This window comes from Ursus arctos, unplaced genomic scaffold (genome assembly GCF_023065955.2).
Source record: "Ursus arctos isolate Adak ecotype North America unplaced genomic scaffold, UrsArc2.0 scaffold_14, whole genome shotgun sequence".
NCBI lineage: Eukaryota > Metazoa > Chordata > Mammalia > Carnivora > Ursidae > Ursus > Ursus arctos.
This window is the reverse complement of record NW_026622808.1, coordinates 11,506,734-11,527,774: the sequence shown is the minus strand read 5'-3', so window position 1 is coordinate 11,527,774 and position 21,041 is coordinate 11,506,734. Positions and strand designations below refer to the sequence as shown.

Genomic DNA, 21,041 nt, shown 5'->3' with positions numbered 1-21,041 from the left:
GGGCGGGGCCCGGGGCTCCGCGGCGCTACGGGGGCCTTGGGCGGCCATAACGCCTCCGCGCCGCCTTTCTGTGCTCGCTTCTCCTTGCTCTCCGCGCCGGCCCTGCGCAGACACCCGAGCTCCTGCCCTAACCGCCCCGGCCCCATGTGCGCTGGCTGCCAAGCCCGCCGCCGCGCAGCCCCAGGACCCCTAGGTGGCTCGGGAGCCCTAACGGCTCCCAGGCCGCCCTGCGCCCGTTGCTATGGCGACCGGGCGAGCGGCCGGAAGCGCGGCCTAGCGGGTCCCACGCCCGCTTCCCGGTAGCCGCGCCGCGCCCCAGGCCAGGTGGGCTCGGGCCGGGGCTGGGGGGATTCTGGGAAGCCGCGCCAGGAGCCGTGGTCCCGGGGGCCCAGGAGACCCTGAGCCGGGGGCGACCCCGCCGCCCTCGCCGCCGCCAGAGTTACTCGCGCTCCCGCCGCGGCCTGGGGGCTCCCGGGGGGTCTCGGGCGGGGGTGCCGGGCGGGGGCGCCGGGCGGGGGTCGGTCCGCGGCGGCCGGAGCGCGGAGTGCGTGCGCGCGTGTGTGCAGCGGCCTCGGCGGCGGGCGGGGAAGGCGCGCGCGGCGCTGCAGCCATGAGCGGGGCGGCGGGCCGCTGCGTGGGACCCAGCCGGCCGGGACGCGGGCGCGGGCGGCCGTGGGGGAGGAGGTGCGCCGCGGGGACGCCCCGAGGCCGGGTAGCGGGGCGCCGGCAGCGGACCGGGGCGTGGGAGACGCGCTGCGTGGGCGCAGACCGGCTGCGGGATTGTCGGCGGCCGCGGGGCGGAAGAGCCGAGGCCGGGGCCCCCGGGGCCGCAGGCGCGGGCGAGCGGGGGGCCCCGGGGACCCCTGGCGCTGCAGGCCCGGTTGAGGCGGCGGCGGCCCTTGGGGCCGTGTGGGTGGACGGGGCTGTGGGGGAGCCCCAGGTCGTGGGGCCCGTCGGGTCAGTGTGGGTGACCTGCACCGGGGGGCAGGACGAGGAGGGGGCGCTTCATCAGAGTCCCCGGCGCGGTGAGCGGAAAGGCCTCCCGGGCTCCACGGGGCACGAGAGCATTCTGGAACTGTGGCTGAAGGTGCAGGCTATGAGGGCAGCCTCGGGCTGTGGGGAAGGAAGCACGGTGGAGCTCCACCCGGTAGCTGCAGGGGAGGGCCCGGTTGAAGGGGGTGTCCCCGGCCGGGCTTCCTGGGTAGAGACCGGCCGGGCTGGCCTCACGGGACCCTGGGTGAAAGGACAGGCCAGGGCAGGGCCCCGGACCCCAGGAGGATCTGCAGCTGTGGGGCTCGGGGCAGCTTGTGGGACGGCCTCTGGCTTGTGTGGGCAGGGACAGGCCCAGGACCTGCTTCCTGGGGGTGTGCCTGCAACCCTGGGGACAAGTTCTGAGATTATCCCGTACCTGCTGGGGAGAGGACAGGCTGTGGGGGTACCTAGAGCCATGGGCTGGCCTGAGGCTGTGCAGAGAGAGATGGGCTGTGGGGCTGCTCCAGGTTTGTGGGACAGGGGGCAGCCGGTGCAGGTGCCGGGGGTGCCGGCTCGAGAGGTGGTCTGTGGGGACATCCCCAGCCTGTGGGGAAGGGGACAGGTTGGGAGGATGCGCGATGCTGTGGGGGCACCTAGAGGCGTGGAGGAGGAAGCAACCTCTGTGGGTGCCCTGGGCATGTGGCGGAGGAGGCAGGCTGTGGAGGGGATGGGCTCTGGGGGTGTTCCTGGCGTGTGGGGTGCTGGACAGCCTGTTGGGGTGCCTTGTGCTTTTGAAGAGAAAGCCAGATGTGGGGGTGACCCAGGATTCAGGGAGAGGGGACAGGGCATGTGGGTAGAGACTGGGTCTGGAGGTGACCCGGGGTCATGGGCAGCCGCACAGACAGTAGAGCTAAGTGGCCGTGATGAGCCGGAGGGAGGCCCTGGGGGTGCTCCAGGCCTGTGGGGTATAGGGCCAGGAATGGGAGTACCTTCGGCTTTGGGGAAGGAGACAGGCTGTGGGAGTGTCCCGGGTCCGTGGGGGACTGAGCAGCCGGTGGGGGTGTCCCAGGCTGTGGTAGTGCCACCTGGAGCCCAGGGAGAACAGGTGAGCTATGGAGGTATCCCCAGCCTGTGGGAGAGGCAGCAGGCTCTGGGGGTGCCTCTGTCCGATGCGGTGCCAGGGCTTGCTGGGCAGGACACAAGCTGCGGGAGTGCCATGAGCCTGTGGGAGAGGAGGCCTGCTCTGGAGGAGCAAGAGGCCCTGGTGCCAACAGTTTTAGGGGTGCCTGGGCCTGTGGATCAGGAGGCTGGATGTGGTGATGTGTCCTGTCTGTGCAGGAGGAGACAGGCTGTGGGGTGGCCTGACCCGGAGGGGATGCCCGAGGCCGCTGTTTTGCCCAAGCACAGGTGTGCCCCGGCAGGGGTCCCCCCAGAGGTGGGTATGCCAGGGCCTGGAAGGGTCCCTGCCAGGGTGCCTGCCGCGGTGTGGGTATCTGGCCCTGCGTGTCAGGAAGGCAGCTCCAGAGATGTCTTGGATCTGTGGGAAAGGGCTCGTAGCGCCACGCTCCCCGTGGCTCCTGAGGAGCTGTGGTCTGTGCGTGAGGACACTGGGTCTGCAGCTTTCCCCGGATTGTGGGGAAGGAGACAGGCGGTCAGGGTTCCCGAAGCACCTGGGTTTGTCGGGGAGGAGACAGGCCCCGGCGGTGTCCCCAGATCTTGGGGAAGGAGACAGAGTGCCAGGGCTCCTGGGGCTGCTGAGGTGCCCACGGCTGCCAGGGTGCCTGGTCCTCTGGGGATGGAGGCCAGCTCTGGGGGTTTCTCAGGCTTGTCAGGAAGGAGGCAGACAGCTGGGGTGTCCACAGCTGGCGGGGTGCCTGTGGCCCCCAGGACACCTAGGCCTGTCTGGGAGGAGTTGGCTCCGGGAGGTGTTGCAGGCCCGTGGGGGCAGAGGGAGACAGCGCCAGGACCTGCAGACGCCTGGGCTCCCACAAGGATGGGGGTGCCCAGCACTGCCAGGATGCCTATGCATGTGGGGGAAAGGCTGGGCCCTGGGGACCCCTCAGGCTTGTTGGGAGGGAGGTGGACTGCTGAGATGCTCGCGGCTGCGGGCGCTTCCGTGGCTGCAGGGGTCCCTGGGCCGATGATGGCTGATGCCGGCTCTGGGGATGCTCTAGGTGTGTGGGGGCAGAGACCAGTGATGGATGTGCCCGCTGCTGCCGGGGCTGCAGGACCTGCCCACGGGGCGACTGGCTCCGACAGTGTCTCTGGTCTGTGGAGAAGAAGACCCAGTGGACCGGCCGCTGAGTCTGTGCGGGTGCCTGTATCTTTGGGGGTGCTTGCGGCTGTAGGGGTTCCTGCGACGGGGCGCGCGCCTGCTGCGGTGTGGGTGACAGGGTGTATGGGAGAAGAAATGGCTACAGCTGCCTCGGGTCTCCCAGCATCGAGGAGACAGTCCGTGGAGGGAGCTGGGGCTTTGGGCGGGGCGGAGGCAGGAGGCTGCAGTCTGGAGCTGACTGGGGGAAGCCAAGCGGCAGGGGTCCCTCACACCCATGGCTGTGGGACCAGGTCATGGAGCTGCCCCCGGCCTGGTGTGGGAGAGGCCGACCATGAGAGCATGTGCGCCGTGTCATGGACCAGAACCGCCGTGGGGGCGCCTGACGCTGTGGGGGTGCCCCAGGTTTCAAGGCTGGAAACTGGCGTTGGCTGTTTCAGGGATCACCTGCAGCAGAGTGGGGGGGGACAGGCCTCAGGAGCGTCTGGAGCTAGGGTGAGGGGGAGCCCTCTGGGAGAGCCCCGTGTGGGGGAGGACAGGTTGAGGGAGGCCTTCCAGTAGTATGTTAAGGAGCAAGTGGGGGGGGGGTCCTGGGCTCTGTGGGAGGGACAGGTTGGGGGGAGGTGTGGCCTGGGTTACGGACCAAGACACAGGTTGTAGGGGTGTCACAGGATCGAGGAGAGAGGCTTCGTAAAGATGTCCTAGGGGATGTTGGGTGACAAACTGGGAGGTTTCCTGGAGCCGTGGGGAGGGGACAGGTTGCAGAGAGGGGTGTCCCGGGCATTTGTACAGGGGGACAGCGTGGGGGTGGGTGTCCCTGGACTTCGTGTGTGTTTGTGTATGTGCGTGTCCGTGTGGCGTCACTCGAGGGATCACCTAGTGTTTCCCAGGGGAGAGTGGGAAAGCGCCGACCTCGTCACACTTGCAGATGCGCTGGCCCGCACTGCGCGGCCTCCTTGACTCTGCGGCCGCAGCCCCGGACTGTGGTGTCAGCCAGCAGCGGGGTCGCCTCGCTCACCTGCCCCTCCGGTCTCGACAGCCCTAGGAATAGGGAATCTTGAACGGCCGCCCTGACGCTCCTGCAGATGTATCTGTCTGGAAGCACAACCAGTCTGCAAACCTTGGGTTTATTCAAAAGCTGAAATCAGGGATTTTCTTAAGACCTGGACTTCCCCATCGATTTACTATAGGATTCTTTGACAGAACAAATACCCCAGTACATTTAAAACTAGTCAGTTTATGGAAAATCAGCTTAATTCAACAAGTGTCAAGTTAAGGCGTCTGCCATGCTCAAAGCACAATGTTGTGGGGAATATCAGAGAAGAGCAAGGCAGGTCCTTACCCTCCAGGAGCCTTGTCTAGCCGGGAAGCTGACACTTACCCCGTGACATAGGTAAATAACAGTGTGAGGCGGGATCGTGACGAGCACGTGCTGAGTGCAGGGTAACGAAGTGTTGGGGGGGGCGTAACCCACGTCAGCTCCCAGAACGCCTTCCTGTCACAGCCCGCTGTGCGCGGGGGCCTTGAGCTCTCTCGGGCAGATCTGCCCGGAGTCTAGGCATGCTGACCCTCCCGCGGGCTTCCTTCGAGGCCTGCAGAGTTCTGACCTGAGCTTCCCGGGAGAGTACGGCTGGCTGCTTTCTGACCAGCGGTTAGGGTTAGCGAGTGTAGACTGTGTGTCCACAAAGCTGCCATGCTGGAAAGTGCTCGCCCACCGTAGCGGAGTGCCTGTCTCCTGGTGAGCCTGGAGATGTGAAATTTGGAATGGCTAGTCGTTAGAATAGCAGGCCCCGTATTCTCTCAGAAAGGAGGATTTCCAAAGGGAAGATGCCTTTGCACCTGTCCTGGAGCCCTTGCCGCTCCGCGTGAGGCTGCTGCGGACTTCTCTAGAATATTGCTGCATGAGCATGGTGCTGTGTTTGACTTCTTTCCCTGTGTTCGCATGCCATCAGTCTGAAGTGGCTTTCTCTCGTTGTAGGCAATGACTGGGAGAGCAGGGCTGGCCGGCGGCTAGGCTCTCCACAGCGCCCTGCGCACCCTGACGCCATGGGCCCTGGCAGGCCAGCCTCCGCCTGTGCTTGTCCAGCACCTAGCGTCCAGCTCCACGGGAGGAGTGACCCCAGGACACTTCAGGCCCAGGTAGTTCTCTTTTGTTTCTGTCTTCGGATTTTTGTCATGAAACATTTTGAACAAGTTGGAAGAAAAGGACAGTGATCATCTTTTAAACCACCTTCGAGATTCAACGGTTGTTGGCAGTTTGTCCTGTTTTTCTCTCGGATGTTTGCAGAAGCGCTTCGAAGGCATGCAGACGTGACGACGCTTCCCTTCTAGATATTTTAGGATAGACCTAAAAGTAAATGTTCCCATTTAACCGTTATCACACCTAAAAAAGAAGGGACAAAAAATCATTCTCTAATCTTATCTAGTAACCACTTTTCCTCTGCTTCACCCAGTTGTCACTAAAATGTGTTTTCCCCCAACACTGAACGTATGAAAACCTTCACGCAACGATGTTGAGTTCTACAGTGAACACCCCAGTTGCATTACGATTTCATGGTATTTGTTTCATTGCGTGTCTGACCTTCAGTCCACCCTCCAGAATCCACCCATCAGCCCATCTTACTCTGATACATGTCAGAGTCAGGTGCAGACATGGTGCGTGTCATGTGCTAGAATTCGTTCTTGGAGCTCGTTCTTAGAACTTCAGCTTTTTCTTCTGATGCAGATTTTACATCTGAAATGAATGTGATGCATGAAATGTAAGCACGTGGTCACAGTCGCGGAGTTTGGACGAGCGTATCCACAGGTGTCACGTGTACCTGTCAGGACAGAGGTCTTTTCCGCTGCTCCAGAGAGTTCTCCTGCGCCCCTTCCTGCCCTCCCGAGGCCACGTCACTGTGATTGTCTTCCACTGTAGATTCATTCTGCCTGTTGCAGGACTTCGCGTCAGTGGAGTCCCACACCACGTGATCTCGTGTGTCAGGCCTCGAGTGGGCGCGGTGCATTGGAGCTCCGCCGGCCTGGGCGCTCTTGAGCGCGGAGCAGTGTCCCGGGTAGGAGGGCAGCTTGCTAGATCTCCGGCCGCTGGTTCGGGTTCCCGCAGATGGAGCTGCTGTGAGCGCCCTGGTCCGCCTCTGTTTATATACGTGCTTTCATTGCCTGGGTAGACACCAGCGAGCGAGGTCGCTGGGACGTGGGACGGTGTGTCTTTAGTTTTTTAACGAACCAGCAGACCTTCTTCCTGGGGCTGGGCCATCTTCGTTCCTACCAACGACCAAGCGCCCCAGTTGCTCCACGTCTTTGCCAGCCTGGGGTTGTATTTTTAATTAGGGCCCTTCTGCTGAGTCTGAAGTAATACCTCATTGTAGTTTACCAAGAAAATTAAAAAAAAATTTTGACATAGTTTCAGACTGACAGAAAAGTTACAACAGTAGTATACAGGAGTACGCTTCTCCCAGACTCCCCAGGCATTAACCCTCTTATTACCTTTCCCCTCCTTCTCCCCCGTCTCTGTCCCTCTGCGCACACACGTGCGCTCCCACGTATGCACGCACCCATGTGCACACACCACACGTGCACACGCGTTTTCTAAACTGGTGAGGTGTAACTTGCAGACGTGATGCCTTTTTCCACTCGGTACTCGGTATGTATCCCCTAAAACAAGCACTTCTCTTGCATAATAATGTGATCAGAATCGGGAAGTTCACGTGAGGATCAAGCGCCCGTGTCGCGTACAGGCCTTACTGAGAAGTCGTGCGTTACCCCCGTAGTGTCCTTTATAGTGAAGGGCTCGTAGGTCACTGAGCGGCGCGAGTCGCCACGTTTGTCTCGTTCCTTTGATCTGAACACTTTGTGAGACTGTCTTTGTATTTCATGACATCAAATTTCATGACACACACATGGGTGCGTATGTGGGAGCACGCACGTGCATGTGGGTGGTGTGGACCCCTGGACACGGACATGGACATGACATTGAGGTTGACATTCTTGAAAAATATAGATCGGTTCTTTGATGATTTTGCATCCGTTTGGGTTTGTCTGAAATTTCTCAGAATGGCATTCCCGTTACGTACTTGTGGCGGGAGAACTGCAGCCTGATGCTGAGCCCTCCTCGTGCGTCCTGTCAGGAGGCGCCACCGTGGGGCTCGTCCCACACCTGCTGGCGGTGAGCGCGGTGTCCGCCCAGCCTCCCCCATAGACTCGTGTACGCTTTTCCCTCTGCAGTTGGAAGTGTCTGTCCTCGTTTAGCGTTCATCGATGATTCTCGCCCGAATCAGTTTTTTGTTCTGATGGTTGGTAAGCGGTGAGACTTCTTTATATGAGAGCAGTTGGGTGCATGGGTTTCTGTCAGTGTTCATTTTTAGGGCTTTCCTTTGTCTTTATAGGTTTTATTTATTTATTTATTCCCTCCGCGTCAGCGCGGTTGCCAGCGTCCCTGCACGGGATGGCCAAGACAGTGTCCCTGCGCCCACCTCTCCTGTCCTTCCTGCACACACCCGTTTTCTGTTGAGTTTTGGTCTCTTTTCACCTCAATTTCAAGCATTTCTTTAGAGAGCCCTTTATATTTACAAATACTTTTCTTCCAATTTTTCAGTTCTTTGACTTTGTTTATGGTGTTTTTAATCGTGGAAAATAAAAACCCCAGGTCTGTTGTTTTTAAAATTTGTATCTTAGGGGTGCTCAGTTGGTTGAACATCCGACTCAGAACATCTGATTTCAGTTTGGGTCATGATCTCAGGGTCGTGGGATCGAGTCCCACATCAGGCTCTGTGCTCAGTGGGGGTCTGCTGCTCCCTTGCCCTCTGCCCCTCCTGCCCGTGCTCACTCTCTCTGTATACATCTTAAAAAAAAAATAAAATTTGTATTTCAATGTAGCAAAACTTACCACTCTCTTCTTTTACTGTAAGTGGATTTTGAGTCCTAGTTAGAAAGCCTTTTCCTAGCCAGGCTCAAGAGGCATTCACCTGTATGAGTTTTTTCTAGTGCTTGTATCCACCCGTCAGGTATTTTGGTTGTTCTTACTTCTAGAGGTTATAATTTCTCCAGATAAAGTGGTACACCTCGTGGACTGTCCGTCAGTCTGCACTGTTCAGACAGCAGCTGTTTCTTTTTTTCTCTCATAACTTCCACTGAGGTTTTTAAGTTGTTTCTGAAATACTTTCCTGAAGTTTTACCACAGCGGGTTCATTTTTAACAGACCCTTCCTCACGACTGCCCTTTATTAGAGGCCCGGGCGGCTGTCCCTGGGGCGAAGGGCTTGCAGTGCAGGCACGGACGTGGGCTGTTGACCTGCCGTAGGGCCCACAGTCGTAAACTGTTCTTTCCCCTCGACTTAGTAATCCCAGAACAGGTACTCAGTCCTAAAGGAATTCTTTAAAATGAGAAAAAAGCTAAATGCGTGGAGATATTATTTGTTTTTTGTTTTTTTATTTTATTTATTTATTTATTTATTTATTTTATTATTATTTTTTTAAGATTTTATTTATTTATTTGACAGAGAGAGAGACAGCCAGCGAGAGAGGGAACACAAGCAGGGGGAGTGGGAGAGGAAGAAGCAGGCTCCCAGCAGAGGAGCCTGATGTGGGGCTCGATCCCATAACGCCAGGATCACGCCCTGAGCCGAAGGCAGACGCCCAACTGCTGTGCCACCCAGGCGCCCCTGTTTTTTGTTTTTTTAAAGATTTTATTTATTTATTTGACAGAGACAGCCAGCAAGAGAGGGAACACAAGCAGGGGGAGTGGGAGAGGAAGAAGCAGGCTCCCAGCAGAGGAGCCCGATGTGGGGCTCGATCCCAGGACTCTGGGATCACGCCCTGGGCCGAAGGTAGATGCTTAACGACTGAGCCACCCAGGCGCCCCGTGGAGATACTATTTGAAGCACTATTTCTATTAGTGGAAAAGCTGGAACCTTCTAAATGCTTAGGTTTTAGCTAGGTTAGGCACGAAAGGGCCGTTTGGGGGATTTTGGAAAATGCCACCATGAAAAACAGTGGAAATATTAGCCTCTGGAAACATGCCTCTGTTCCTTAAGAGAAAAAGCAAAACTTGCATCTGTGATGGTTAAAACGGACGAAACCTGAGGCCTGCGTAGGAAGGTGTATGTGGGCCTTGGAGAGCGGTTTGCTCTGGGTGCGGGATCAAGGACGTGGTGCTGCGGGCGGGTGCACGGCCTCGTCCCACGGCAGCTCCTGTGCAGTGGGGCGTCCGGAGCCGTGTCCGCAGAGCTCCTGTCGGACTGCGTTGTCTCTGCCGGAACCTGACCATTTGAGACCGTACGGACTCGGTCATGGGGGACGTGAGGAGCTCACGGGCTGCTGTGTGAAGCTTTGCAGGTTGCCTTTCAGAGGAGCCCCCCGTGTGCTGCTCGTACGCGGGACGGTAGGACCGTGGCCTGGTGATGTGGCCGGGAGCCACGTGCGTGCGACGAGGTCAGGGTTGTACGAGAGCGGGTCCGTGCGGAACACCTCTTCACGCTAACGATCGCGTGGTGGGAGTTGAGAGACTTGGCCTCAGCCGTCCGCCAGTGGTGCGGTGTGTGCTTTTCTCACACGCTCTTGTTTTTCCTTTTACGTAAAGAACCAGCTGCAGTTTAACAGGAGCGTTCCCGCACATTCCAGCAACTTGGCTGTCCGCTACTCCTGCCCGCACGCAATCAGAATTGAGAAGCTGAAGCACTCGTACAGGGAGTCGTGCCATCATCAAGACCTGGGTTTGAGGGATGGTCCCGACGGGAGCGGCTCTGCTTCGTTTTCCATCATCTCAGAGGAGAGGCTCAGCTACGCCGTGCACCTGGCCAAGAGAGACGTGAAGCGCAGGCAGCTGGAGGAGCACGTCCGGCAGCACCGTCTCAGGAGTGAGCCCCAGCTCTCTCAGAGGGGGGGACCCCACAAGCAGCAGATCGCCGAGCACAGGGCGCCAAGGCAGGGACCGAGGAGCCAGGAAATGTGTCGCTGCGCCCACCAGCCGTCCACGGTGGGAGCGTCCTGCTCCGGTGCCAAGGTGTACCTGTACACACCTTGTCCCGCACGGTCCCCTCCGGCCGTGCCCCACTCACCACCCACCCGTGACCTGGGGCTGGAGCCCCAGCCCAGGATCAGCGGCCACCAGAGCCTGCAGGAAGTGCAGCGTCTCCAGAGGGAGTTGAACACCTGTATCCATAAAATGGAAGAAGTCGCTAAGAAAGGTGAGAGCCCCTGGTGTCTTCGCAGGGGAGCGGCAGAGTTCAACCCCTTCGTCCAGGACCCCCGTCCCTGCCCCACTCCACCCCCCGTCCCTGCCCCACTCTGCCCCCATCCCAGTCCACCCCCGCCCCCCGTCCCTGCACTGAGCACAGCGTCCACAAGGCACGTGCACTGTGAGTTTGACCCGAGTGTGTCTTCCTGGGGAGTTGGCCCTGCCCTGGCCCCCTGTCAGGTGGAGGCACCTGACGCCGCCCTGTCCCGCAGGCCGCGGCCTCGGCTGGGCGACCTCTGTCTAAACCTCTGGTCCAACGGCTCCTGAACACAAATTATCCTGTCATGTTTTGCTGTTTTGCAAAATTAATTTGTTCAAAAAAGAGCATCATATGTGCATATTAGGTAAAGCGCTTGGATGGGCTCGCAGCCGCGACAGGAGCTAGGGGCGTGTGGGGGGACGTCTGACCCCGGGCACAAGGGAGGCTGCGTGGTCATCCCATACCGTTTCCCACAGTTGTTCCGTGCTCCCTGTGGCCCGCGCTTCCCTGGGGAGCAGGGGATGGACTCCTTGTAGTGAGTTTGGGGTCAGACCAGTGGGTGGGAGAGAGGAGCCGGGCCTCCAGCTGCGAGGAGCAGGGGTTGAGCATCACGGGGACGACTGCGAGACCCCCCGGGCTCTACCCTGATGCTCAGTAGACCCGTGCACGTACCGCGAGGAGTTTCAGCTGCCGTCCCGGAATAGCTCTGATGAGCGACAGAACAAAAACACACTAGTGAGGATGTGGCGGCCCGGGAGAAACGGGACTTGTCTCTGAGCTTCCGAGCGGCCGGCTGAGTGAGAAAGACGTTTCTCCCATGACGAGTGTGTTGTGTGGGCCATGACAGGAGTGTTGCCGCTCGTGTCTGACGCCGTTCCTCCGTGTGGGCTGCTGGGTCACCCCGTGGCATCCCATGGTGGAAGCCATGCTGTCAGGACACAAAGCCACGGGGGCCCCGCTCTGAGGACGTGACCTGACCAGGGGACCTTTACAGAGGGCTCCTCGAACTCGGGGGAAGGACTGGCTTGGGTGTTTTCTCGTTTATTTTATTCTGCTTTTTAAGATTTTGTTTAGAGACAGGTGTGCACACATGTGAGGGGGCAGAAGGGGCAGAGGGAGGGAGTCTCAAGCAGACTCCCCGCTGAGCGTGGCGCTCGAGCCCATGACCCAGATCGTGACCTGAGCCCACATCAGAAGTCACACCCCTAACCGACCTATCCACCCGGGCGCCCCTCGTTTGTTCATTTTTAGTTTAAAATTTCCGTTTGTCACGGATCCGTAGCTTCTGCGCCGTAGCAGAAAGGTCGCTGTGGAAACCTGTTCGTGCGTAAGTGTCTGCGTACCCGTCGTGGGCGCGGCGCGGCGTGGCACGGCCCCTCCACAGAGCCGCCTTCCACGGGCCCCCACGGCCCCGGGTGCTTCGGGGTGCGGTGCCGTAGACCGTCTGAGCCATGCCCGCGACGTCACGCACGTCTGCGGCGCCCGCGTTTCTCCGCGCTGCGCGGCCACGCGAGACAGAAGCCTGGCTTGTAGGCTCCCGTGAGAGGGCGTCTGTGCCCAGAACTCCTGCGTTCAAAGTTTTCCTTTTTTCAAAACAAAAGTTTTTTCGTCATTTGGCTTTTTAATGAGTCAGTGTTAAATATTTGAGTCTATAAAATACGCTTGCGCTGATGACACAGGGCTTTGGTCGGACTTGTACCCTGGGATTTTGCGTAAGTGCTCGTTTGGGATAAACATTCGGAAACCGCGGCCTCGGGAGTGGACGCCGCACGCCCCTCAGAGTCCCCCCCGAAACAGTGTCCCTGAGCGCGTTTTGGAGACGTGGGGCTCCCGTGTGCACAAGCGTGTGCTCCGACAGACACGTGAAGGCTTTGCACGTCCAAGCAGTCCTAGCCTATCAAGCAAGGATTCAAGATAAGAAAGTAGTGAAGAAATCTTGCTGAGGATAAAATAGGCCAATAAAGGGTTTTCCGGGGGAAACAAAGCGTTACAGGTTTTGGCTCAATGCAGACAATGCAGAGCAGCCCGCGGCGCTTGGCAGCGGCGGAGCCGTCGCCGGCTCGGTTCCGGGACTGCGCGTGGCGGGGGCTCGGGCTGCGGCACACGTCCTCCCATCCGAGTCTCGCGCGGGCCGCTCCTTCCTCTTGCTGGAGGGGTTTTTGTGGGAGCTCCGTTCTTATTTTTAGGAAAACCAGAGACCTTCAGCTTTATTCTCTCTCGGAATAACTGGAGTTCTCACGCGTTTCTGTGCGTCGTGTATAACCCACGTTTGGGGAAACGCTGTTTTCAGATAGAGCGGAAGCAGCTCTGGATCCGGACGAGGAGCGACGAGTCCGCATCAGGAGGCAGGAGCAAGCCGCGCGCTCGGCCCGGATGCTGTACGTCCTGCAGCAGCAGGTACGGGGCGTGGGGGGAGCGGCGCCGGCCTTGGGGCCCTGCACACAGCTCCGCTTCCCCGTCGCAGCAGCGCCAGCGCAGTGTCCTGCGTGACCCCTGTGGTGTTTGTTTCCTGACTGTGTGGACACGTGGTTCTTTTCCTTTGGGTCGTCTGCCTTCTGTCTTTGTGCATCTGTGTGTCGTGAGTAGAGGGCCACAGTCCTTGAAGGGTGGTTTTTGGCTTTTGGGGTCATAGGTTCTTGAGAATCTACTGAGAATGTGACTCCTCTCCTGGAAAACGGCGCTGGTACAGCACGTATTTCTGTGGACAGAGTCGCGTGGACAGCAGATCGCTGACCCTGAGGCCCCCAGGCCCAGCTGGTGCCCGGCGTTGGAGGGACGGGCCCCATCACTTTGCCCCCGTCTCCCACCTGTGCTGGGCGAGGAGCGCCAGATCGCATGGTTCTCTTGCAGCACAGTGAAGGACGGAGGCATGCAGGGGGTCTCGGGACACATTTCGTGGCTGACGAACTGGTGCTCACGTTGTTGACGTTGCAGATAGATTGATTTTAAATGTCTGCTTTAACTGTAGTGCCTTACCCGTGAGTCTGCCCTCGACTCCTTTCCTGTCACTGACGACACATGCTGGCTCTGCTGCTTGAGGCAAAAGCTGAATGCTCTCATTTAAAAGGAAATGCCTGAGTTAGACTTTGTTCCGTACTGTTCTGGAGGTTGTGCGTCAGCCCTGCTCCACACTGCTGCCGCCAAGATCGTTCTGGAACACGCATCTGACCCCGTCAGGGCTCTCTGGATGCGGTGCAGCCCCCGCTCCAGCGTGGCCTCCCACCTTTTCAGAGCCACCCCCGCCTTCACTCCCTCCTGGGAAATTCCCATGATGCTGGGACCAAGGGATGGGAGGGGAACACTGTGCTCCGCTCACCGTCTCGAACTCTAAGCTGGGGACTGTGTTTTGGGTCACGAGTGAAGAGCCTTGTCTCATTTCAAGTGACTTGAATTAAACAGTGGTTATATTTGGACAAGACAGGTCAGCACACGGGTCTGAAGTCTTCACTTTCCCCCTTTATGAAACAGGTGAAAGAGATCCAGGAAGAGTTGGATAAATTGAGTCCACAAAAGATCAGACACACAAAGAAGGTATGGCGCGGTCCGTTACGAGGAACGCTGCTTCTTTACAAATGGCATGTCCAGCGTCTGGGGGTGTCGTGCGTGTGGGTTCTCTGCACTAACGTGCATGCGGTGCGTGTAGAGACGTGTCTGGGGGGCACGAGCACTGTAAATATCCTGCATTTGGGGTGGCCCTCCAAGGAACAGACTCTGAAAATAGATCTGTTGCTGCTGGTGTAGGAAGGAAAACACTGTTTGTCACGAGAAAACTTTTCAACTTCGTAGTTCCTTCCTGTGAGAGAGTTTCACAGGACGGAGTTGTCTGGAAAGAAGGCAGGCTGCAAATCCTCGTGCGGGCGGGATTGGTGTGGAGAAGTTCTGAATCTGAAATAACTCCCCTCTCACTCATTGCCAGTCATGGGCCATGTCGCGGCTGGCGGCTGCCCACCGAGGAGCCATCCGGGCCTTACAAGTGTTGGTGACCCAGCTTACGGACCGCGGGGAGCACCCAGTTCCTGCACGCCTTAGGGAGCTGGGTGGCCTCATCCGCCAGCTGTCGCTCTGCTCTGCCAGGCTGGATGCCGACTCTCCCGTCCCCGAAGTGGTCGCGGACATCCTGCGACAAATCGAGGTATGGAACGGACTCCGGGTTTGTTTCTAAGCAGGGAGGTAGTGCTTACTGCGGCCTGGCGTCGTTGGGATTTATGGAGAAGACACGACGAAGCTGCGGCCTGGTGAACTCAAGCTTCGCAGAGGACAGGGGACGCACCTTGGTTTTTATCGTATCCCTTTCACAGTCTAGTCCGTAACACTGCGTCTCACTTGTTTGAGAATGGGTGGCTGGGTGTAGAATGCGCATCGACTGCTAACCAGGTCCGTTGAGTCACCAGAACGTTCCATTCCCTTAACATGCACTTGAGAGAGAATCTGTTAGCACAGGAAAGGAGAGCAGCGAAGCACTCTTCAGTTAGCGCTTGGATGAGCGTGCCAGTGTGCAGTCTTGGTGGGCTTTTGGGAAGAAGGGGTGCTTGAAGACATAAGAGAGCACAGCCTCCGGTCTGGTATGACGGCTGGCGATGTCTGGCCGTCCCCCGGCAGGTACTAGTCAGGACAGAGCCAGCAAGAGCAGGGTGCCCTCGTCTGTGCCGTCCCGCCCCTCCTGCGGGGCTGGCAGCCACACAGCCTTCATTACCAGCACACCACCGATGAAGAAGGTCCGAGAGACGCCACCGTGACTCCCTTACTGGAGTTAGCTCTGCTCCCCCACATCGGTCCACGGAGGAAAGGCGACCTTCATGTTGGTGGGACCCGGGAGGACAGGTGCACTGGAGGGAGACTTCTGGGCGTTAACTAGCCCTCGGTGGCCCCTGTGGCCCCTCCGCCTTGACCGTCGCTGGCACGGTGTGTGTGGTTTGCAGGTAGCACCGGTGCCTGGCGGACTCAGCTCAGGAACGTTGTCGGGTGCAGACCCTCCGACAGCGTGGCAGGTCACGTGGTGCTTTTTATGTTTGCCCGTCACAAACATGGTGGGCACATCTTCATTCTGGAAAGACCTCAAGGGCTTATCTGGTCCCTTCCCGGAGTTTGGCAGGAGCACCTTAACGTGCTGCTCCTTGCACACCGTCCGTCCGTCAGTAATGCAAGGAACTTACGCAGCCCTGTTGACGGGCTGCACCTCCCACGGCTTGCTGTCCTCCTGCCTTACTGTCCCTGGAGTGAAAGTCCCCGGCTGTGCTCAGTTGGCCTCAGTTTGCACAGACCCACTGGAGGCCAGGCCCTCACTGCCCACTGCTCTTGTAGGAACGGGGCACGTTGGGGTGGGTGGGTAGCCAAGGCCCCGGGCGTGCTGCGTGGTTTATGAAAACGTATATTACATGTAGTGCCTTTGCCTGCTGAAAATACTATTTGAGTGTATGAGATTTTTATTGAGAATTAACACATTTAGAAAACACATAGGATTAGGCTCTGAAGACTGGTTCGTTTCTACAGTATGGTGGATTTCGATGCCTTTAAAAGTAGTCCCCCTCTTTATCTTGGTGCTGTTGGTCAGTGAGCTAAAGGTGTAAAAGAGCTTGCAGAATTGTTTTATTAATTAAGTAGATGTCCTTAGTAATAAAGTTTTCAAACTAAACGACGTGCCATTGACCATTAGACATGGCCGTGTAATGACACGTTTACCTGGGGGCCTAATTTTGGGCTTGTGATCAGCAGTCAAACTTTGGTGAGATAATCTAAGACAGTAATGGACTGTTTCACGTCAGGCTTTGGAATCCCTCGTGGAAAAGAAACTGTCACCGAAAAAAGTGAAGAAAAGTTTCACGGAAGTTCAGAGCAGGTTTCCTGTTGGTAACCACAGGGCCTTAGAAGGATGGCAGAGTCCTTCGCCCAAGAGTGAGAGGAGATCCCTCGTTGCAAAGGAGACATTTCCAGAGGAAACAAGATGGCCTTCAGGGACAAAGACGCTCCTTGCTGGTATGTGTCCAGAGACGTTCGTGGTGTGGTGTTTGGTTCTTTGAGGACAGAGAGGAAGGGAGGTCAGGATTTAAAACCTGGCCCACAGCAGGTGCACTTGAACCCAGAGAAGCAAGTGGCAACCGGAGTGCATCCTGGGGTGGGAGGCTGGAAGGTCCCCCCACAGAGAAAGGCACCCCCCCATAGAGGAGGCTCCCCCTATAGAGGAGGCTCCCCCCATAGAGCAGGGTCCCCCCATAGAGCAGGGTCCCCCCATAGAGCAGGGTCCCCCCACAGAGGAAGCCTCCCCCCATAGAGGAGGGTCCCCCATAGAGAACCGTCCCCATAGAGTAGGCTCCCACCCATAGAGGAGGGTCCCCCGTAGAGGAGGGTGGGGAATGTCAGGTTCTCTCTTCCCACATCATCGCACTTGGGTCACCTAAAGGAGATTCCTAAAGAGCTGGAAGTGAGAACCCCACTTTTTAAACATTGGTTTATGTAGATTTTAATGATAGGCACATGCATATACACAGATACCCATGCGGTTAATGTGTAGTTTTTAGTGCAGGTAATAAATAACTTGTTGTTGTTCCCAAAACCAGAATTGCTGGCTTGTGCATGTCAGACAGTCTGCCAGCTTGCCCTTGAACAGGGCCGACAGTGATGTTCTGGCGAACAGTGAGCATCCGAGTGTATTTCCCACATCCTTGCCAAGTACTTTATGTTGTGAAATTGTAAGAATTTTCCAGTGTCTGGATGGAAATATTCGCTTGCTGTTTGTCTTGTCCTGTCCCGACTCTGGGGAAGAAGGTCAGAGTGCTCCTGGGGGAGTGCTCCCGCCTCTGTGCGGTGTCTGTGCGCGCCCTCCTCCCTCTGGGGCCGGCGTCGTGCTCACGGCTGTGCAGAGGTCGGCCTGCGCTCTGGGCCCGTCCTTTCTGGGTTTGCACAGACTGCAAATACTTCTCTCAATCACTAGCCTTTGACTTGGATTATGGCCACTTCTCTGCTGCAGAGATCTGTGCTTTGTGGGCAGAATCATCTTTCTGACGTGTTTTCCTGTTTCGGGAGGCTCTTCCTCTCTGTTCTTCTTCACAGTTTGCTGATGGCGATGGTGTATTCAGAGGAATTGAGAAGCTGCGTGTCAGGTTCTAGGGCAGAGGCCGTGGGGGTGTGACGGGCCCCCCGAGTTCCCAGGCTGGCCGGGGAGGGGGTGACATCATCGTGCCCTTTTTCCATCCAGGCATAGGGATGAGATTCGGCATAGGAGAATTCCTGACCTAGGCATACTAGGAATGCCTGGACTCTCTGCTAGGTTCATTTCCAGTTTTCTCACTTTAGGGTCCTTCTTGCTGCTGCGAACGGGATCGTCTTTTTATTGCCTGTCAAAGCGGGTTCTTGCTCCTTCCAGCAGAGCCATGGGACCCTGTCCAGACCTCTGGGTGGCCACCACGCCGCGTTTCGTTGGTTCTGAGGGATGCGGTGGAACATTTCTGAAATCGGGACGTGTTCTGACGTTGATGATACCTTACGATTTGAAATTTCCCGTTGGTGCGTAAAATAAGGGTACGTCTTACACTAGGTGTTTTAGATTTGATGAAATAAGGAGATTTTCTTAGTGCTTTTGTGTTTTTCCAGATAGATGAGACCACCTACAAATAAGTTCTGCCTCTTTCTTTGCAATTTTTATACCTTTTTTTTTTTTCTCTTTCTCCTTTACTGGACAGAATTTAGTTCGGAATAATATGGGTGATAGCTGTAGTGGGAGCACCGTTTCTCCCCGGATTTCGTGGGGTCTGTTTATACGTGTGGCTTGCTGTTGGGGTTTCTCACGTCTGCGTGCAAAGTAGAGGAAATGTTCTTCTGTTTCTTCTTCCAGTTTTGTGAAGAGAGTTTCTTTTCCTCTACTTTTTCCTTTTTTTAAGTTAAACTGATAGAGGTATACATTGATAGTGTTTTAAAATAGTTTCAAGATTTTAATATTGAGTTTTTTAATGTGCCATTGGTGTCGGTGTGGACGAATCCAGTGAACTAATTTTCCTATTTCAGTTGAAGTAGAATACGCAGATAGGAAAGTGCACAGAATAGGAGTTTACAGCTCAGTTTGTTATCAGAGAACAAACCTCTGGGAAGCCCCTACCCGAGTCAAGAAATAGAACATTACAAGCACTAAGAAATCCCCTCTTCCAGTCTCCATCCCTTGTCTCCTCCCCCAAATTAACTGTTATTCTCATTTTTTATGCCATACGTTGGTTTTTGCCGGGTTTGGAACTTCATGAACCTTATAGGAATAGGATTACGCGATAGGTATTTTGTTGGGACTGGCCTCTTTCTTTTCTTTTCTTTTTTTTTTTTTAAAGATTTTATTTATTTATTTGACAGAGAGACAGCCAGTGAGAGAGGGAACACAAGCAGGGGGAGTGGGAGAGAAAGAAGCAGGCTCATAGCGGAGGAGCCTGATGTGGGGCTTGATCCTATAACGCTGGGATCACGCCCTGAGCCGAAGGCAGACGTTTAACCGCTGTGCCACCCAGGCGCCCCAGGACTGGCCTCTTTCTGTTCACGTTTTGTGAGTGTCGTGTGTGTGCGTAGCTGTGCCCTGTCTGTGCTCTTTGCCGCATCCCACTGTGTGAATGCAGCCCCGTTGTGTCGTGCTCATCATCGGGGTTTTCCCAGGGTTGGACGATTACAAAGAAAGCCACTGTTCTCGTGTGTGTGTCTTGGTGCATGTGTACGTGTGTCTGTGTTGGGTGTGTTCCCGGGGTATCATCATCAGCTCATAGCGGATGCGTTTGTTCAGCTGTAACAGGCCCAGATTTTTTTCAGAGTAGCGTTATGGGTTTTGTGCCCACCAGCAGCGTGGGAGAGCAGTGCCGTGCATTCTTTTGGTGCGTAGACTGTCATTCTGGTTTTGTTTTTTAAAGATTTATTTATTTATTTTAGAGAGAGAGCGAGAGAGCAAGCGGGGGGCACGCGGGGTAGCAGCAGAGGAGGAGAGAGTCCCAAGCGGACTCCATGCTGAGCCCGGAGCCCGACGCAGGGTTTGATCCCAGGACCTTGAGGTCAGACCTGAGCTGAAACCAGACCGCGCCACCCACGCGCCCCGGCTGTCAGTCTGGTTTGATTGACGGATTCATTGATTTACAGATGTATAGATTTTATTTATTTATTTGAGAGAGAGAACACAAGCAGAGGGAGAGGGAGAGGCAGACTCCCCGTGGAGCAAGGAGCCTGATGTGGGACTCGATCCCAGGGCACTGAGATGGTGACCTGAGCTGGAGGCAGACGCTTCACCAGCTGAGCCCCCCCAGGCACCCCTCCTTCTGGTTTTAATTTACATTTTCTGTTTGAATGATGGTGTGAGTACTTTTTCCTGTGTTTATACCCCATTTACATGGCTCCTTTTTGGGAAGTGCCAGTTCAAGTCTCTTGTCCTCCCTCCCTCCCTCTTTCATGTTCTCCTTCTCTTCTTTCCTTTTTTCTTCCTCTCCTTTTTTTTTCAAAAATGGATTTATAGGAGTTCTTTGTAGGAGTATTCTGCGTGCGGACCCTGCCTCGGTTATCTGTGCCGTGAATACATATTCAGAGATGAGAGGCGGCTTGCTTCTAAGCGTTGCAGTGCTGTGTGTGACAGAGTTGGGCGTAGCACTGTGGTCCAACGGAGCAGGATTTTCCTGTACGTTTCTTTGTGTTTGTTTTTATGTCCTGTTGAAGCTTCTCCCTACGCCAAAGTTAAGACGACCTTTTTCTATGTCACTTCTAGAGAATGTCGTCCCCTTCAGCCCCTCCCCCAGTCTCGTGGACGTGAAACCGTAGGTGGTTGTTTCAGTTTGGATTTTTCTGGTTATTGCTGATTATCTCTTCTTGCTTTTACTGACAGTTCAGATTTTTTTCTCTGAATTGCCTGTTTCTATCCTTTGCCACTTTTTCTATTGGAGTATCTATTTTTCTTATAGATTTGTAGATGTTTCTAATGTATTCTAGCTGTTAGTCCTGTGTTCATTACACGCGTTAGCGATCTCTATTTCAGACTCTGGCCTGTCTGTGGAGTTTACCGTGTCTTCCTGCAGAAGGGAAGTTGCCGTGTGCTATAATTAAAGTATATCAGTGTTATTCTTTTTTTTTTTTTTAAGATTTTATTTTATTTATTTGACACAGAGACAGCCAGCGAGAGAGGGAACACAGGCAGGGGGAGTGGGAGAGGAAGATGCAGGCTCCCAGCGGAGGAGCCTGATGTGGGGCTCGATCCCATAACGCCGGGATCACGCCCTGAGCCGAAGGCAGACGCTTAACGACTGCGCCACCCAGGCGCCCCTATCAGTATTATTCTTGAGAGGCTTCTCCGCCCCAAAGTCTTCATCCTTTCTCCTGTGTTTTCTTATAAAACCTTTAAAGTTTTCCTGTCATATTTCTGTCTTTGTTTCTTTTAAATTTAAGACTTGTTGAGTGTGAGGCAAGGCCCGTGTTTTGTTTTGTCCCCATGGCCGCTGCGTGAGGAGCCTGGGACCTGGGGGTCCACCCCTCCGCCCCCGCCTGGCGGTGCTTCTCCGGAGCTGTCTGGGCTGGCCTGGGACGGGACTCGTCCTGACAACTTTGGGATGGGCCTGTTTCGATCCACTGAAAGGTCTGCTTGGA

The 21,041-nt window shown here is 56.1% G+C and overlaps 2 protein-coding genes across 7 annotated transcripts in view; both read left to right on the top strand.

The window, feature by feature from the left end:
- The first annotated feature begins 30 nt into the window (after positions 1–30).
- The window catches only part of KIAA0753 (KIAA0753 ortholog), a 44,308-nt gene continuing 23,297 nt past the window's right edge, over positions 31–21,041 (top strand). For 3 of the 6 annotated variants that reach the window (XM_057311383.1, XM_057311381.1, XM_057311384.1), the window contains exons 1-7: positions 31–324; positions 5,223–5,386; positions 9,821–10,427; positions 12,748–12,854; positions 13,926–13,988; positions 14,374–14,589; positions 16,220–16,430. In XM_057311383.1, coding sequence (XP_057167366.1) covers positions 5,291–5,386; positions 9,821–10,427; positions 12,748–12,854; positions 13,926–13,988; positions 14,374–14,589; positions 16,220–16,430 — 1,300 coding nt within the window. In that variant the 5' untranslated portion in view covers positions 31–324; positions 5,223–5,290. Of the gene's footprint in view, positions 325–4,048; positions 4,638–5,222; positions 5,387–9,820; positions 10,428–12,747; positions 12,855–13,925; positions 13,989–14,373; positions 14,590–16,219; positions 16,431–21,041 lie in introns of those variants that run through there. The other 3 variants (XM_044391722.3, XM_044391725.3, XM_057311382.1) reach the window with 3 other exon arrangements.
- Positions 611–3,805, top strand: LOC123002198 (collagen alpha-2(I) chain). The gene has a single exon (XM_044391698.2). The coding sequence runs from the start codon at positions 611–613 to the stop codon at positions 3,803–3,805; it is 3,195 nt and encodes a 1,064-aa protein (XP_044247633.2).

Bases quoted from the DNA above. Each gene is read 5' to 3' on its own strand.
- LOC123002198 (XM_044391698.2), top strand. From the start codon at position 611: ATGAGCGGGGCGGCGGGCCGCTGCGTGGGACCCAGCCGGCCGGGACGC.